The 19,048-nt window shown below is 40.7% G+C and overlaps 1 protein-coding gene across 3 annotated transcripts in view; it reads left to right on the top strand.

Annotated features, from left to right (window-relative positions):
- Nucleotides 1-19,048, top strand: part of PAPSS1 (3'-phosphoadenosine 5'-phosphosulfate synthase 1) — a 105,318-nt gene that overhangs the window by 31,103 nt on the left and 55,167 nt on the right. For all 3 annotated transcript variants that reach the window (XM_047718162.1, XM_047718163.1, XM_047718160.1), the window contains 2 exons: nt 477-595; nt 16,990-17,103. In XM_047718162.1, the coding sequence (XP_047574118.1) occupies nt 477-595; nt 16,990-17,103 (233 nt within the window). The remainder of the gene's footprint in view (nt 1-476; nt 596-16,989; nt 17,104-19,048) is intronic.

The raw sequence follows: 19,048 nt of genomic DNA, 5'->3' as shown, positions 1-19,048 counted from the left end.
TGAAGTTTTTTAGCCCCCACGTAGTACTCAACGGTACTTTGGCAGTCACTTGTGGACACATGCAGAGTGGGAAAAGTTGTAGCCACCCCAAGGATGGTGCCCAGCTGAGGCTGAGCAACGTGATGCTCGGCCTTCATGTTTCAGCTTTTGTACCACAAAGAAGGGTCAGCAAATTTTGTTATTACTGAGGCTTGCAGGAGCCTAACCCCATGTTTCCCCTAGGAGCCTGCGATTGCAGATTCACTAATTTAGTGTCTGTGCAACATTATTGAACTGCAAATGAGAATGGACTGTGTGTATTTAAAGGAGAAATGGAAGTTTAATCAGAAATCTTCCCAAGAAAGAAGTTTTAGTACCGTAACCCTAGGACTCCGAATGGATAGCATAAATACGAACTTTGACACAGCAAAGACTTGGACTGAAGAAATAAGCCTGTCTTAATTTCCACCTGCTTCTCTCATCTGGTCCTTTTGCAGGTTTCACTGGAATCGATTCTGAGTATGAGAAGCCAGAGGCTCCTGAATTGGTGTTGAAGACAGACTCCTGTGATGTGAACGACTGTGTCCAGCAAGTGGTGGAGCTTCTGCAGGAGCGGGTAGGAGAAGGTCAAAGAGGGAGTCCTCAGAAGAAGTGTATTTGTCTTGTGCTTTTCCCCTGCCGAAAGAACAGGTGGTGGTGATAAGGAGTACCATTTGTGTTTCAGGTTCTGGTGGTACTGACAGTTTTCTGAGTGTGTGTCCCTGTGTTAGGTGTCGTGGGGGCACCAGTGCATACAATGCATGAAATATCCTGGTCAGTGTGGAGCACAGGCGGCTTGAGAACCCAGAGGCTCTTTTATTTATTCTAGCAGTAACTGTACCACACAGATACCTGCACATTCAGCCGTGATATATTCAGCTCTACACCTTGACATTATTGTATTTAAGTTGAGGTACATAATGTAGCCAATTCTCCTCGTCTCTTAGAGAGTGCCTGGATTTTCCTGGTGCAACACGATGATAAGGATGGTTGAGTTTTAGGAAGGGAAATGTCCGAGAGCATAAAGATCTTTCTCTGGTTCCTGGACATATGGAAGCATAAAGATGCTGGCTGTTTTCCCAAGCACTTAGGCTCTCCAGGACGTCCATGATTCTCTCAGGGTTTAGTCCAGTTTCAGTTTTTAGAAACTCTTTCTTTTCTTTCCTGTTCGTATCTTCCCTGGTCCCAACAGAGGGTCACGCAGTTTACTTAGTTGGGGAGGGTCTGGCTTCTGTGTGTCTGTAGTGATCCCCTTCCGTGGTCAGGATGTCCTCACCTTTGCTGCCTAGTGTGGTGCAGGGGCTCCTGATGTAGTGGTACGCAGACAGTGATGCATCACTGTGCCCCATTTTGTCCTCTGTGGCCTACGGCATCTGAACCCCCTTGATTTTTACAGTCCCTTTACCATAAACCTCTTTTGTGTAGTATCTCTTACTGGGTATATCAGACATACAACTTAAAAAAATTACCTACGTCTGACTGTATTAAAATGTCTAGCCTTAGAATTTTTTTCATGTTGTAAAATTCTGCCAGATAATTAACCTGGGACTCACCTTCCTAATGTGAGTCCTCCCTTATCCAAACATTTTAGCTGAATAAGTGAAATGATGCGTCACAGCACTGCTTTGATGTGTTCCTTTGGATGTGCTGCTGTGCTGTCTGCAGGTTCATGAGGCCCCATCCTGGGAGGTTTTATGCTTGTCTTTTTGCCATCTGGGTTTCCTGTTACCCAGCTTCTGGGCTCTGGAGCTTCTCGATCTTGCTGCTGTGCCTGTGGCTTCCCTCTATTCATTATCCATTCTTACAGCATCAGCAGTCAGATGTCTGCTGTAGTTCGTCATAGTCCTAGGCACTGGTAGTACAAAGATTAACCAGGTGTGTCTCTGTTCTGTAGGGTTTACATTGTAGGTGATGGAAATAGGAATAAGAGCATACAGCTGCTAGAAGTTGTGTTAGAAACATGGTTTCAAGGGCTCCTGGGTGGCTCAGTCAGTTAAGTGTCTGCCTTTGGCTCAGGTCATGATCCTGGGATCGAGCCCCACATTGAGCTCTCTGCTCAGCGGGGAGCCTGCTTCTTCCTCTCCCTCTGCTGCTCCCCCTGCTTGTGCTCTCTCTCTCTCTCTGTGTCAAATAAATAAATAAAATCTTAAAAAAAGGAAACACGGTTTCAGCATGTACATAGCACTCTGGGATGCACAGAGGAGTGAATTAGAAAGGTTTTATATCCGATCTTTCTCATGTTTGCTCTTTTGTTTTTTTTAAAGATTTGATTTATTTGAGAGAGAGAGAGCGTGAGTTCAAGCACAGAGAGGAGCAGAGGGAGGGGCACAAGTAGACTCCAAACATGGAGCCCAATGCAAGGCCTGATCCCATGACCCTGAGATCATAACCTGAGCTTAAGTCAAGAGTTGGATTCCCAACTGACTGAGCCACCCAGGCACCCCTTGGTCATTTTAAAAAGATATTTTCACTGGCCATAGTATACTGGGTTGACAGGTTTTTTTTCTTTTGGTTCTTTAAAGATGGTGCTCCATGGTCCTCTGGTTTGCAATGTTTCTGATGAGAAGTCTGATGCAGTTCTTTTCTTGGCTCCTCTCCCTGTAATGTTTCTTTTTATTTGTGCCTCAATTCAAGATTTTTCTCTTATTCCTTAGTTTTTAGTGATTTTAGTACGTCGTGTCTAGGGTTTGCAGTATTTTTAGTTTATTTTCTTTCAGTTTAGGGTTCTTTGGCTTTTGGTTCTTTTATCAGTTTTTGAAAACTCTTGGCCATTACCTCTTCAGATATTATCTTTGCCCTATTCTTTCTCCTCCTGGGATTCCAGTTAGATGTTTGTTAGACAATCTAATATTATCCCATGCTTTTAAATGCTCTGTTCTTTCACTCTTTTTTTTCCTCCTAAAGATTTGTTTACCTTCGAGACATAAAGAGAGCGGGGTAGGGGGAAGATGGGGGCAGAAGGAGAGGGACAGAGAAACTCTGCACTGAGTCTGGAGCCCGGTGTGGGACTCGATCTCATGACCCTGAGATTAGACCTGAGCCAAAACCAAGAGTTGAATGCTCAACTAACTGTGCCACCCAGGTGCCCCTCTCACTCTTTTCATGTTAATTTTTTAGTTTTAATAATTTCTACTCATTTTCAAGCTTAGTCATTCCTCAGTTATATGTAATATATTGATTTGCACTTAAAATTGGTAAACTGATAATCATTATAAAAATTGCATTGTTTTTTTAAATAGAGTGTACATCTCTCTATTGAAATTTTCTATTCACACACTGTCTACTTTTGCACTAGATCCTTTAATATAGTAATTATAAAGTCCTACCTGGTAGTTCCAGCCACTGGGTCATTTCTGGATCCTGCTATATCTCTTATTGCTGGCTTTTCTTGTTCTTTTTGGCATATCGTAATTTTTTATTGAATGCTTGACATTGTGTGTGGAAGCATAGTAGAGATTGAGGGAAATAGTGTCTATGTTCTGGGCGTTTATGTTCTTTTTCTGTCACACTGCATAGTGTGTATATAGTATAGTATATTAAGTTAATTTAGTTAGTAGCTTAGATGGATTTGGGTTTCTTTATTCTGTAATTATTCATAATGCACTACCAGCTTTAAATTTCTCCAGCGGTAGACTATCCTACCTTGTGTCTAGTCTGGGATCTGGCCTCCTACAGGGTCTTTCTTAGTGTTTCTGCTCCACTTTGAGCTTTCAACATTCCCTGGATGCCTGCATCTCAGAAGGGGTCTCCCTACATGCTGTCACTCCTTTCTCAGTGGAAAGAGAGTTACGCTATTGCTCAGAACTCAGTGCTAGGCTCACGATGGGGGAGCAGTGGTGGTTCTCGAGTCTGCTGATCCAGCCCCACTCTTAAGCAGGATCTATACTCCGGGGTCTTAGATGGGTATTTGTCAGTGTCGTTTCCTCTTCCTGCATGGTAGCCAACCTCTGCTTTGAGCCTGGAAGGTCTTAGTCCCATGCATTAGCAGATTGCTGGTTTGTATCAACTCAGGATATTCTGGGCCAGGAGAGTTTCCTCCACATCCCTTTAGCTGGCCATTTTTACCTCTACTCCTCTTTCAGAAACAGTGGACCCTGAGAGGGTTTCCCTCCCTTCCCTATCAGCTACAGGCCTTTGTGTGGTATGAGACAGTGATCCATGGAGTGTGGGCAGAATTTTGTGCCTGCGTGACACCAAGGGGAGCTCTCTAGTTGGGAGACCTTCTAATCTTTCTTCCAGGCATGCTGGTAGACCTGCTTGTGAGTGTAGAACTCCTGGCGTCTGTGGTTCCCAGGTATGCAAACCTATCACTAGTCCTCACTCGGCCTTGAAGAATGCTAACAACAGTTAGCTGCTTTTTTCTTTCCTGCTGTTATTGCGGCCACCTCTTCCTCCCGTGTGCTCCTGAGGGGCATGTTTATGGGTCTTGTCTTTTTTTGCTGGGACTTGTCACTCTTTGGAGGCAGTTCTAGGCACTGTGTTAGGGCCTCAGCTCTGTGATGGGCTCAGGAATGTGTACAATTTCATATATTAGCTGGCCTTTCCTCTTGTTACGTGATGTTCTATTCTGGAATCTCTGTTTAATTTTCAGCAAACCGTCTGTTCTTGCTCTGCTTTTAGCCTTCTGGGGTTGTCTATGTTTCCAGTATTTTTCCTTTTTATTTGGATTGTAATTTGTTTGCATATTTTGTACCTTGAGCCTATCTTTTTTTTTTTTTTAAACTGGAGATTTATTAATGTTAGGAAGCTATACAGAGTTTTATTTTCTGTTAGTTTGAGTTATCTAGTTTTCATATCCAATTAGTGGTTTTTAAGTGTTCTATAAGAACCTCAGGAAAGTACACAGATACTCTTACAGTGTAGGGGCTCAGGAATCTCTGAAGCTAGATCATTTCAGGTAGCATAGGCACTTCTTTGGGATTATTAAACATAATGTGTGGTGGTTGCTACACTTATCTCCCTCCCTTATGTCTTCCCTTTCATTCCTAACCACTTTTTTTTAAAAAAGATTTTATTTATTTATTTATTTAATTTGAGAGAGAGTTCAAGCATCAGGGAGCAGCAATTAGAGGGAGAGGGAGAAGCGGGCTCCCCATGGAGCAGGTAGCCTGATGCAGGACTTGATCCCAGAACCCTGGGATCATGACCTGAGCTGAAGGCAGACACTTAACTGACTATGCCACCCAGGCACTCTGATTTCTAACCACTTCTTTGGGGTCTGGTGTAGAATAGCGTCCTTTGGCTTTGATATTTCACCTACATAGAGGGTTTTTTTTTTTTTTTTTTTTTGTAGTGAACAGACGATTCTGCTGTTTTTATTTTAAAAAAACTATATTTTGAGAAAATTTTGCAGTTGTCTGTAAGTCTAAAAATAGTACAGAGAGTTCCTGTCTATCCCTCAACTGGGTTCCCCATTCCTTAATATTATGACTGTAGAAGATTTCTCAAAACTAAGAAATGAATCCTGGTAAGATTCTATAAGCTAAAGTGCACATTTATGTGGCTTTCACAAGTTTTTCCACTAAGGTCCTGTCCTATACTGGGATTTAACCCAGGATCCCAGACTGTACTTAGTCAGAAATTGGGTTTTAACCATGATTCTGTGGAATGAAAATACAGACTTCATGTAGTGTCTGTCGTGCCTGGGACTTTGTAGTTTCCCCTACCCCCAGTGCTTAAAACTTGAGGGCAAACTGTCCCTGTACGATTTTAGGCTCATACTACCTGATATCCCTTTAACTGGTTACCCTGTTTCCAGTTCTTTATGCCTTTTATTCCATCCCGTATTGTTCAAAGAATCCCCTTTCTCGAGTTTGTCTAGTTGTTTTGTTTTGTTTTTTGTTTTTTTTTTTTTACTCTAAAGAATTTATTCATTTTTCTCATGGCTTATAGAATTAAGGTGATTTGTGTTCAAGGTTCTCCATAGTTTATTTTTACTTCATTTATTTTTTTTAAAGATTTTTATTTACTTCTTTGACAGAGATCATAAGTAGGCAGAGAGGCAGGCAGAGAGGAGGAAGCAGGCTCCCTGCTGAACAGAGAGCCTGATGCAGGGCTTGATCCCAGGACCCTGAGATCATGACCTGAGCCGAAGGCAGAGGCTTTAACCCGCTGAGCCACCCAGGCGCCCCCAGGCTTCTCCATAGTTTAGCTCCAAGCTGCATATTTTCATATTATTGTCCTTAATTTATTTTGCCACTTTTAAATGAAGGCTTCTAATGTTTGCTCCTAAGTAATGATTATACTAATTGCTCTTTTATATGGATGTTACTCTTTATTATGCCTGCTAGACAATTGGATAATTGGACAGTTTCCTTGAAGATTTGAAAAAGAGGGGTAGAATAAAAAACCAACATTTACTGAGGACTTACTATAATGGTCATATATATATGGGGCTTTGTGTGTTTTAACATATTTGGTTTTTTTTTTGGTTGTTTTGTTTTGTTTTTTGCTTTTGTTTTTTAAAGATTTTATTTTTTTGAGAGAGAGAGAGAGAGAGAGAGAGAGAGCATAAGCTAGGGGAGCAGCAGCAGGAGAGGGAGAAGCAGACTCCCTGCTGTGCAGGGAGCCTGATGTGGGGCTTGATCCCAGGACTGTGGAATCATGACCTGAGCTGAAGGCAGATGCTTAACCAGCTGAGCCACCCAGGTGCCCCAGCATATTTGTTTTGATTGTTAGAATCTGAGGGCAAGTGGCATTCCTCCTAGTTTAGCTTCTAACCACTTCTTGCTCTAATTACTGTGACAGCTTCCTAATGGTCTTTGTGCTGAGTACTTTATATATGTTTAATAATTTTATTCACAGAGTAAACCTCTGAAATATTTCAGAAATATTGAGTAACTTTCTCATGGACATACTGGATTCTATACCTAGGATTCCAGGCGTATGATTTCCTGGGATTCATTTCCATATGCCTCTGGCTTTTACTTTCAGCGGTGTTCTCATTATACCTAAAGTGCAGTGTAATTAAATCCACAACCAGAAAGGTGTTCTGGTTATATTAGTTTAAGATGGAGTTTAATTTTCTTGTAAGTTTAGTAAGTAAGTTTAATTTTCTTGTGAAAAGTTATTTTTGTCATAAATCTCGATGGTGACAGAAGAAATGCGAATGGCTTCTTAATGCAATTGCTTTTTTTTTTTTTTTTTTTTGAGAGAGAGACTGAGAAGAGGGGCAGAGGGAGAGGAAGAGAGAGAATCTCAAGCAGGCTGCATGCCCAGAGTGTAGCCTGACAAGGGGCTTGATCTCATGATCCTGAGATCATGACCTGATCTGAAATTAAGAGTCAGATGCTTAACTGACTGAGCTACCTAGGCACCCCTTTTTCTTTTCTTTTCTTTCTTTCTTTTTTTTTTTCTTTTTCTTTCAGACAGAGGAGGGGCATTTGCCTTCTCTTGGTACCACCCTCATTTGGGGAAAAGATATGACTTCATTTCCCATTGAAAGTATGTATTCCTGTGTTTTATTTGGTTGATTCTGTTAGTTAATTTAACAGATAGTGCTTTATGTGCTAGGTACTATTATAAAACACTGGGATGTGGCAGTGAATTAAAGAGTAAAAATTCCTGCCTCATGGACCTTAATTTTTGGTCCTTATCACCATTATCTATAGTTATAGACTAGAATGGCAGTATCAGTTCATTGAATTTTTTCAATATAGCATGATATTTATAGAATGATACGGAATTAAAGAACATAGTTGAAGGGAGGTATACATACACACATACACGACTACTTCTGTTCTGGCGTTTGTTCTCCTGTGACTGTTTTGCTCACAGAGTTGCAACTCCGTTGTGCATTACAGCATGCAGGTAAGCCGGCAAATACCTGACAGTCCGCTCGGAGTTGGTGGTGCAAGGAGTCTTTGCCTGCCGCACCCTGATGGCAGGGAGCTTAGTGCAGCACACACCTTCTGAAGCAGCCTGTCTTTGGTGACCCGGGGGTGGCACAAACCGTGCAACTTCATTGTCATCACAGAGGCATTTGTGAGGTTTTCCACAGGTGGGTTATTGGAGCTCACGGAGCGGAGCTGATTTTGAAAAGCTAGACGGGGAGGTGAGGGGACTGATGATGTTGGGTGCAGGGGTGACAGTGAGGAGCGAGGGTGTGAAGATGAGAGGTCCTGCACTAACCAGTATCACGTGTAAGACTGTCATTGTGTGCGCTAGAAGGCAGTGTTGTGGGCAGAGATGGAAACGACTAAGAAATCCCATGGAGGCAAGGCCTTCAGTAGCTGTTTCAGGAGCATTCCTACACTGAGTGTGTTAAAACTCTGAGAAGTGGGTTCAGTTATCCTCAATTTACAGATGGGAGGCGACTTAGAGCGGTGACGTTGTTTGTCCCTGGACAGCGCCACGGGGGGTAGCGTTGGATTTGAACACCGCATGAAGGATGCTGTAGCCCATTCTCTTCTACACTGCCTTTCCTTATACCTGGATTCCTTCCCTTTCCTGTTGGTTTCTGAAACCTCAGTTCTTTCTGTGGCTTTCTTGCGCATTCCTTGACCATCTTTTCCGAAGTGTAGTTGGGATTGAGAACTTGAGAGTATTGGGTCTTAGAAGGAGTTAATATTATTAGAATATTCTCCAAGGACTTCGGAGCCACTCAGAGGCAGCAGTGCCTGGAGAGGAAGGAATGTCGACCATGTAAAGAAGGAAACTGCCTGTGCCTGTCTCCGGTTCATGGGAAGTGTTTGTTCTCTGTAGTGTGAAGTAGGACGTAATTGTCGGTTACCTGAGTTCCTTTTGCAAAGCTGGGGCCCATCATGCCAGATGGATTAATGTACTTAGGTCCTGAAACCTAAATCTCAATGGTAAGTGAGCAGCTTGTGTTATTAAGCTGTATAAAACAAAATCTTATTTTAAGTACATTTTATTTCCTCTTCGGGCTCCATTTGTTAGACTTTTGAGGGTTTTTTTGTTTTTATTTTTTTCCCCTCTAACTAATTATCTGGTCCTCTGATACCAACTGGGTGTTCAGCAGTTGGATTCTGTGCTGACACCAAGTGTCCACAGTTAGCTTGGCTATTGCAGGCTGAGGGCTCAGTCCCACAGAGTGCTTCTACTTCAGATGCCAGCTGTAACTAGGGTGCCCGGATACCTACATTTCAGCTTGCTGACTGCCCATTTATGGGGGACCCAGACCCCCCACAGCCTGGGTCAGTCATTTGACTCACGGAACTCACGAAAGCACTTTACTTACCAATACCAGTTTATTGTAAAGGGTACAGCTCAGGAACAGGCAAATGGACAAGGCCTATAGGACAAGGTCTGGGGCAGAGAGAGCCGTGGTGCCTCTGTGCACTTTGGGCACTGTTACCAACTCAAAAGCTCTCTGAACTTGTCCTCTAGGGGTTTCTACAGAGGTTCTATCACAGAGGCATGATTGAGTCTTTGGCCATTGGTGACTGAACTCAGTTCCAGCTTCTACCCCAGCCCAGAGTTCCATGGATGGAGTTGAAAGTCCCAACCTTCTCATCTACATATGGCATGGTCTTTCTTGAGGAGCCTCTTGGCCTGGAGTCATCACATTATCATACCAAATACACCCTTAATCACTCAGGAGATCCCAAGGGTTTCAAGAGCTCTGTGCCAGGAACCAGGGACAGGGACTAAATATATACTTCCCATTGTAATATATGGGAAACTTTTTATTGGAGCAGAGAGGGTAGCCTGATTTGGGGCTTTCTGGAGAACGAAGTTCAGTATCCATGACAGTCAAGGCATTTTTCTTTCTGATGCTTGTGTTGCTTTGGAGAGATTCTCCTGAAATGAATTCTATCAGGTATTGCTTCTTTAATCTTCTTTCTATACAGTGAGTATTTTGGAATGGTAGGTGTTTTGGTTAGCATAATGTTAAGTATCCTCAGTCATCTCTGCATTGTCTTATTTCTCTTTCGATCTGGCCTGTGTAATATAATTGGGGTAAGGAAATGTGTTCGTTTATATTAATACTTAATTTCTCAATGTTTGGTCAGAGAGTCTTCAGTTTCTTAATACGCTTCAGTTGGCATATTTTCATATTTTTATTCAAGAAGATAGAAGACACTGAAAAATACAGAGGATTTTTGGATTTAAGTTTTTCCCTGAACCCTTGGATGGTCACTAGATGGCCTGCTGGTATCGCATTTTAACTTGGTGTGTTATGACATAAGGATGTAGGCTTCTTGCTGCTGGTTTTAATCTAAAGTGATATTTTAAATACTGTTTTTAAATCTACTAGGAACTTGAGATTTACTAGTGCTATAAATTATTTAAAGGTTTGTCTTTTTATGAAATGGTGGTTTAGTGCTCTAAATGGATTTTATACTGCACATAAAAACCTGACTTTGCAGCTCAGTTTTCAAGTCTTGCCAGAATGCTCTTTGGTGTTCATGCTTGGGATGCATGTAGTTTAGATAATAGAAATTTTATAGTTACATAAAATATGAATGAGTGCTAGCCTTCAAATCTGGTGAGCAGATTTGACTCAGGAAAAAAGTGCCGAAAATGCTTAAAGGCAAAACTTAGCATGTGGACTCATCATGTTCTTTAACATGTTCACAGTTATTTAGGAAAATTCGAAAGGGAAGACAAGGACATTACTATTTTCAGGTAGTGAGTGTTTGTTTTGTTTGCCGGTTTCCAGATAAAAACAAACAACTCTTCTTTTGAGCAAAGATTATAGATACAGTATATGTTAGCTCTTAGATTGTGTTTGGTCAGTCAAGCAAAAAAAAAGTTTTGAGTACCCACGTAACATTTTAGAATTAATATTTACACATTCATAATATTTAACTCTTTCTAGACCTACAAGATTAATGGTAGCATGTGAATTGTATACTGACTCCTGACTCAGGGGCCCCCCCTGTATTCCCTTCACCCATAAATGCTGGTGACTGTGGTGCTTTCAAGATTGGTTGTGAGGGGTTTAGGCATATAAACACTTGCTCTAGGCCTAGTTTGTGGTCTATTTTTATTTTAAAGGAAATTCTGTGAAATAAAAGATTTTATATATACAAGTTGAAGAAGAACACATTGTTTTCTAATAGCTAACTGTGTCTCTGGCAATCTTAATGAATCCCAAATAAAATGTACCGCTCATGTGGCCGGGACTTCACATTATGTTGTCCAAGATACCTTGTCTCACTTTGAGGTGGTTTTTGCTCCTTTTAGATGTTTAAGAGTAGTTTTGGGAACTGAAAAGATTTGTCAGTAGAATGTGCTAGAAACTGGCTGTGTGTACATTTAGAAGGTTCTTTTTGTATTCCTGATAGCGAGTTCTCTTCTCCCTACACATAGAATCTATATAGAACTCGCTTCCTTTGAGCAAATATTCCATGTGCCTCTTGATTCATGCTGTTATGTTTTTGCTAATTCAAAAAACATTCACTCGATGTATTTTTTTTTTAGAAGAGAAAAACAGCAGCCTCTTGAACTTTAGTTTTGACTTTTGTTAGGCATCGGAAGAATTTGTATTTAAGTTGTAAGGCTAAAATTCATTTGAAAATATTGCTTGATGTGAATTTTGAAAAGGGAATGATTGTAAATGCTTAGAATGAAAAAATTATCTTGACTCAAAATAAGAAAAAAATTCCTCCTTTCTTAAAAGGAAAGTGATTATAGCCTCTATGTTCATGCATATAAAGCAGCACATTAACTAAAAATGTATTCACCCCAAATGGGTTCATGGCTTATATGAATGCACAAAACATTAGAAAAATAGTTTGGTTGAGCTCCTAGTGTAGATACTATTCTTTCATGGTCAGACTGGTTCTCTTGGAGACACAGGTTTGCTCACAAATTATCTGTATATTTGTTTTCTTAATTTAGGATGTGGTCAGAAGAAAGAGATAATGTATAGAAACATTAGTTAGTTCTCCATTCTCACTTTGAACGCCCCTTCAGAGGGGGTAGATTGACATACCCGGGCGTACCCTGCAGTGTGGTTCTGGAGAAGGGTGGTTCCGGGATGGAGACAGCACAGCTCCAGCCTTGGCCTCGGGCCTGGGACATCACATGGGCCGTGGTTGCTGCTGCTGTTGGTCAGTATTTGTGTGCTGAATCTAGTGATTCCGGCTTAGGAAACCAGCTAAAAATGCCCTGTTGCATCCAACAGAGATTAAAATATTAGTCCCTTGGATGCTCTCCTTTGGCTCTCCAAAACTGTTGACGATCATTAGCGGTAACTGTAGTGGAAGAGGAGAGTGGTCAGCCTCTACAACGTAAAAAAGATCTTCTATCCTTACAATAATGGAGGCTCCAGGGGTGGCAAAGAAAACTTGATATAGAATTGTTCTTGTCAGTGAAATCCTTCCCGCTGTTATTTGTTGCCAGACTGTGGATTCTGGATTTTGAAGTTCTAAGCGGTCCAATGTGGTGGACATGGAGGTTTTCAACGTATTTACAATGAGGCAGTTTGGAAAAGTTGTTTGAAAATCGCTCACTTACCCTTCTTAGAAATGTTTAAAAAATCTTTAGGCCTAATTGAAGTATTCAGTATCTATTTTTTGTCTAGAATTTTATCAACACACGAAGATCACATACCAACAACCCTGGGAATTGTGAATGTTTAATAAAATCTTGAAGATAGACTAAGGACAATTTGTGTGACAAAATGTGTCATAGCTTGTTTCACGAGAGAAACAGTAATGGTTATTTTTATTTATTTATTTATTTTGGAGAATAGTAGTGGGACCTTAGTTGGAATCCCAGCTCTAACATTTGTCAATTAACTACATGACCTTCGAAAAAGTACCTAATTTCTCTGGCTTCAGTTGTCCTGAATAATGGTGCCTGTCCTAGAATTGTACTGAGGATTCTCTGAGTTAATGTGTGTAGGGTGCTTAGAACAGCTTCTGGAATGTGGCACGCTTGCTCGATTGAGTATTTATTGTGTGTTAAGTGTGTTGGAAGACAGAACAGTAGGGATTCAGGGCCAGTTATTAACCTCTTCTGAGCCTCAATTTCCAGATCTGTTCAAGGAAAATACTTCTATCTTCCTTGGTAGGATTGTATGAGGATTAAATGCATATGTTCCCAGGAAGCCCTTGGGACAATGTTGGTTTCGCAGGGAGCGTCCAGCTAATGTCATTCCCTGCAGTTCAGGTATTTTAATTTGCTGGATTTCACAGCAGACCTGTGACATATGTGTATATATATCTGTTTTAAACAGCTGGAAAGGAGACTGGTTCAGAGATGTGGTGGTGACCTGCTCAAGGTTGCACTGGTAGAGTTTGACTTCAGATCTCAGGTGTAAACATCAGGAATAACTAACCTATAGACCCCTTTTGCTTTCTCTTGCCTCTTTTCGGTTTTGAAGATATGTCCCTAATGTTTTGTGATTAATGTATTTAATTTTAAGTCTGTTTTATGGAACTTTATCACACTCTTCCTTGTGAAAGTCCTAATGAATGCTTTTTGTGTAAATTAATTTTAGCATTCATTTCAAGTGTGGAGGGTTTCAGTTCTTTATTTTGCAGCAGGAAAAGTGGGTATGTCTCAAGACATCTTTGAGAGCTTTACGTATCCAAGAAGCTAATTGAACAGAAAGAGTGCGTGCAGTTCTCCTAATGCATGTCATATTGTTCTTGTAGGAAAAGTGGATTCAGAATTTTTATTTTCTAGTTGATGAAATAATAGGTTTTGTACGGACTCCTGAAACCACCAATGCCCTGTAATGGGGAGGGAATATATAAAAATGACAATGATAACCATATGTGGGATGGTTTGTTTTTCTCAATTCCAAATTCTCTTAACTGCTATAATTTAAAATAAATGTATTAACAGTGATTTCTGAAATTATTCCTTGCTATTGCACAGAATAGACTACCTTAAGCTATTTCTTTTGCTAGATTATAGGGAGTCATTTTTTTTCTTTCCAGTTTTATTGAGATAAAATTGAAATTCAAAGAGAACAAGGGACTTTTCTATATGTGATTTCCTTTTCAGGTACACAGTGAAATCAAGTATTATATATAAATCGTGTATGTATTCTTAACTGCTTCTTTGACTATTGGCAAAATTAAGACATGCCTCTCTACCTTGGCATTACTAGAAACAATAGCCTTGGGGTGCCTGGGTGGTTTAGTTGGTTGAGAGTGCGACTCTTGGTTTCAGTTCAGTTCTTGATCTCAGGGTCCTGAGAGCAAGCCCTGCATTGGGCTCTGCATTCAGTGGGGAGTCGGCTTAAGGATTTTTCTCCCTCTCCCTCCACACCCCTTCCCATGCTCATGCTCTTGGAGGGGAAAAAAAAAAGAAAGGAAGAATTTGCCTCATTAATACAAAATTGTATAGTATTTTTATATATAGGAACCTGGTAGAAGGTGTCATTCTTCCTTCACCATTGTCTTGAATGCCCTCATGTAGTATTTGCCCCATAAACACAATGAATAGCCCTCAGTTCTGGGTGCCTGCTGGAAGCTTTACTGCAGAAGGCCTGGAAAGGTATATGAAGTGTCCTGTGTTGTGCCCGGCTTATGTTGTAGATATTCCCATTTCCACTTTCTTCCTCCTATGAACAGTGGGATGCTCGAGGGACAAAGGGATCCCCCAGAAAGTACCCATGTTTGCACACCACGAACAATTAGCTAAACTTGGTATTGTACCAAGCAGTGTTTCTTTCCTGTATTTAAATTGTATTCTTTTCTCTTTTCCTTCATGCTTATAGTCCTTATTCTTGGGTTTATCCTGAAACAATCAATTGAAAACAATTGAAAACAAACAATTGAAGAAAGATCAGAAGCCTTGAATTTGCCAGTGGGAGCAGACTGATTTTGACACTTGATTTAGCTAATGCTGAACTATGTCTATTTTGTTCCATTTTGGAGGAGAAATGTAGGAGCATCTGTCTTTCTAGATTTCAGAACCCATCGGGACTGCTTGAGTAGTGGCACCAGGCCTTTCATGAGATCATCCTACCTTTGATACACATATATGACTGCTTTTCTCCTCTGTTGAAGATATTAACATAAATCCATAAGTCCAAATACAGTTTGGAAGTTTCTTTCCACACTTAGTCAGGAAAATAGCAACCAGATTTTAAACTCTGGTTTGTCCGTTGATACTTGTTTTGAATTGCTTTTGTTGTTGTTTTGCATTTTTTTAATGGGCTATTTTTTAGAGCAGTTTTAGGTTTACAGCAAAAGTGAGAAAGTAGAGTGAGTTCCCGTATACCCCCTCCTCAACCAAGCACAACCTTTCGTATCAATACCCCTCACCAGAGTGGTACATTTGTTATAGTTGAAAGACCTACTATGACACATTGTCACCCAAAGTTCATAGTTTACAGTAGGGTTCTACTTCTGTGGGTTTTGACAGATGTATACTTACCCACTGTTATAGTATCATATCATTTCACTGCCCAAAAAGTCCCCTCTTGCCTTCATTTCCCCTCAGCCCACCCTCACCCATAACTCCTGGCAACACTGGTGTGTTTATCGTCTCCATAGTTTTTCCTTTTCCAGAACGTCATATAGTTGGAATCATGCAGTAAGTAGCATTTTCAGATTGGCTTCTTTTACTTCGTAATATGCATTTAAGTTTCTTCCATGTCTTTTCATGGCTTGGTGAGTTTATTCCGTTTTAGTGCATTCATTGTCTGGTTGTACCAATTTATCCATTCATCTACTGAAGGACATCTTAGTTGTTTCTGAGTCTTGGCAGTTAAGAATAAGGCTGCTTTAAATACCTGGGCGGGTTTTTGTTTGGACATAGGTTTCAGTTCGTTTGGGTAACTGCCAAGGAGCACAGTTCTGGATTGTGTGGTCAGTGTGTGTGTGGTTGTGCAAGAAGCTGCCAGACTGTCTTCCAGAATGTCTACACGTTTGCATTCCCATCAGCAGCAAACGAGAGTTCCTGTGTCTCCACATCCTCACCCGCAGCTGGCGGTGTCAGTGTTTTGGATTTTGGCCGTTTCCCTGATGACATGATGTGGAGTATCATTTTATGTGCTTGTTGTTCATTTGTATATCTTCTTTGGTGAGGTTTCTGTTCAGGTCTTTGACCCATTTTTTTTAAAAGATGGGGCTATTTGTTTTCTTACCGCTGAGTTTTAAGAGCTCTTCGTGTGTCTTAGATCTAATAGTCCTTTTTCAGATATGCCTTTTGCAAATATTTTCTTCTGGTCTGTGGCTTATCTGTTCATTCTCTTGAGAATTATTTTGTTTTGAATAACAAAGTATTGCTTGGATGAGATACATGTATAAAAGCCCTTAATCATTGCCACTTTTGTATGCTTATAAAGGTGACCTAATAGATTTGGCTTAAAAAAAAGTTGAAGCAATTAAACACATTTTGATAATTATTCCTTGGGGTCTGACAAGTGAGCAAGACTTGTAGAGATCCTCTAAGGACCTGTGTTGTGGTGATCACAGATACATTCTTCTATGTTCTTAGAGGCAAGCACTGTCCCAGTGTTGTGTAAATGTGTACTTGGAGTTCACATGAAACTTCTTGACTGCATTCCAGATGGGATCAAAAAACGCTGTTTCTCAAACCACAACAGTGGGAGTAAAGCTGATGTATTCAGGAGTACCTTGTGGCATGACTGAGAAGGTGGCATTGGTGACTCTAGGGATAAAGATGCATACGAAAGCTGAAATAAAAGGGTTTTTGACATGTTAAAGATGAGAGTGGTAGTATTTAGAGTGATTTTGTTTGTTCCCAAATTCTTCTTATTGTTACTTCTTAGTTGAGGTCACCTGTTTTTCGCAGTTGCTTGATTTTGACATCGGTGGCACATTCTCAGAATTTATTCTTTGTCACTAGGTAATGGGACGTGATGCTTAAAGACCTCTTGTACGTGGCATATTATGTGTTGAGAGTAGACCAGCAGACCTCAGGAAAGTTGACTGGGGAGGCACAGGATTCAGAGCCCACTTTTATACTTCATTTTGAAGTCTCCTTTTGGGGTGTTAAATTTTCTTCATTAAGATACCCTTTGGAGAACTTTAAATTGTTGAATCAAACATTTAATTGTACTTTTTTGTTGTATAGGATATTGTACCTGTGGATGCCTCTTACGAAGTAAAAGAATTATATGTGCCAGAAAATAAACTCCATCTGGCAAAATCAGATGCAGAGACATTACCAGCATTGAAAATTAATAAAGTAAGTGCTTTGTTGCTTTTCATGCCAAGTGATTTAGCCTTACATATAGTCATTATCTATAAATCTTGCTTAATAACTATGCTTAAGGGCATGGTGGTAGGGGGTATAGTTGTAATTTATATCACAATTTCCAGGGATGGGAAATGTATTTAATTTGTGAAGCCATATTCCCAAAATATCATGGCTTTGATTTGGTTTTAGTCATAATATGTACTTTTTTTTTTAAGTGGGGGGGGAGGGGCAGAGGGAGAGGGAGAGCAAAAATCCTTAGGCAGGCTCCATGTCCAGCACATAGCCTGATACTGGGCTCCATTTCATGACTCTGAGATCATGACCAGAGCCGAAATCAAGAGTAGGAGGCTTATCCGACTGAGCCACCCAGGTGCCCCACTATTTACCTATTTTGAAACAGCAGACCAAAGATTATATAAAAGTTTTCGGCTTAGGGGCACCTGGGTGGCTCAGTGGGTTAAGCCTCTGCCTTCGGCTCAGGTCATGATCTCAGGGTCCTGGGATCGAGCCCCGCATCGGGCTGTCTGCTTGGCGGGGAGCCTGCTTCCTCCTCTCTGTCTGCCTGCCTCTCTGCCTACTTGTGATCTCTGTCTGTCAAATTAATAAATAAAATCTTTAATAATAAAAGTTTTCAGTTTACCAGAAAGAATGCTTTCTTAATGCTTCAGAATAAGTACAATAATTAAATTTTTTAAATTAAATTTATTTATTTTAAATTATTTTTTAAATTTTAAAATAATTTATTTTACTATTTTTAAATTAAAATAAATAATAATTAAGAGTAATTCTGTATATGTCAGCTCTAATAACATTGAGTGTCCCCCTCCCCAACTCCTTCCCCCCACCAAAAAAACTACTCAGCTAAACTGGGTATGATGACAATGGAAACTATAATTTATCATTTTGAAATATTAGAGCATTTTAAACTGTATCATTTAGATGTACTTTAAAAATGGGGAGATTAGGGGCGCCTGGGTGGCTCAGTGGGTTAAAGCCTCTGTCTTCGGCTCAGGTCATGATCCGGGGGTCCTGGGATCGAGCCCCGCATCAGGCTCTCTGCTCAGCAGGGAGCCTGCTTCCCCACCCCCCTCTCTGCCTGCCTCTCTGCCTACTTGTGATCTTTATCTGTCAAATTAAAAAAAAAAATGGGGAGATTAAGGACTGAGAACCTGGTCAGAAGTTGACTTTCCTAGCCTTTCTTTTAGTTAGTAAAAATCAGGGAAGCCCCAAGTCTTAAATTAGGGGAGGAAAAGAAAACAAACAAACAAACAAACAAATAGAAAAAACACCTAGCAACAAACTTCTGGGCTTAGAGAAAGCCTCTTTAAGTAGTTATTCAAATCCCCGATTAGGAGTAGATTACTTGATGCACTCTGTGTGGTTGGGTCTGATCAGAAGCTAAGACATGCTGGGGGAGCAGAGGGGGAGAGTTGGAGACCAGAGGCCCTCAGAAAGGTGACTGTTGCAAGGGAACAGATGTTGTCACTGATACACTTTGCATCGAATGAACCCACACACACAGGGCTAGAGAGAGAATATGAGAATGAATGAATATGAATCCAGGTCAGTCAGACTCTACAACCCAGAAACACAGTAGCTTTTTTAATATTGTGGTTTGTTCTTTGCATGGCAGGATGAAAACTAATTAATTAAAAAAATTCATCTTAAGTCAGTAGTGTATTAGCGTGGGCTGCCATAATAAATACCGTAGACCAGAAGGCTTAAGCAAAAAAAATGACTCTGCTAACTGTTCTGGGGGTTGGAAAGTCTAAGATCAAGGTGCTGGCTGATGCGGTTGCTGGTGAGACTGTCTTTCTGGCTTGCTGACAGCCCTCACTCTCTGTGTCGTCATAAAGTGGAGAGAGGGAGCTCTGGTGGTGTCTTTCCTCTCCCTGTGAGGTCACCAGATCTGTTGGAGTAGGGCCCCACCCTT

The sequence above is a fragment of the Lutra lutra genome, chromosome 2, assembly GCF_902655055.1.
Source record: "Lutra lutra chromosome 2, mLutLut1.2, whole genome shotgun sequence".
Taxonomy (NCBI): domain Eukaryota; kingdom Metazoa; phylum Chordata; class Mammalia; order Carnivora; family Mustelidae; genus Lutra; species Lutra lutra.
Note: the sequence above shows the minus strand (reverse complement) of the source record. Positions and strands in the feature narration are given on the sequence as shown.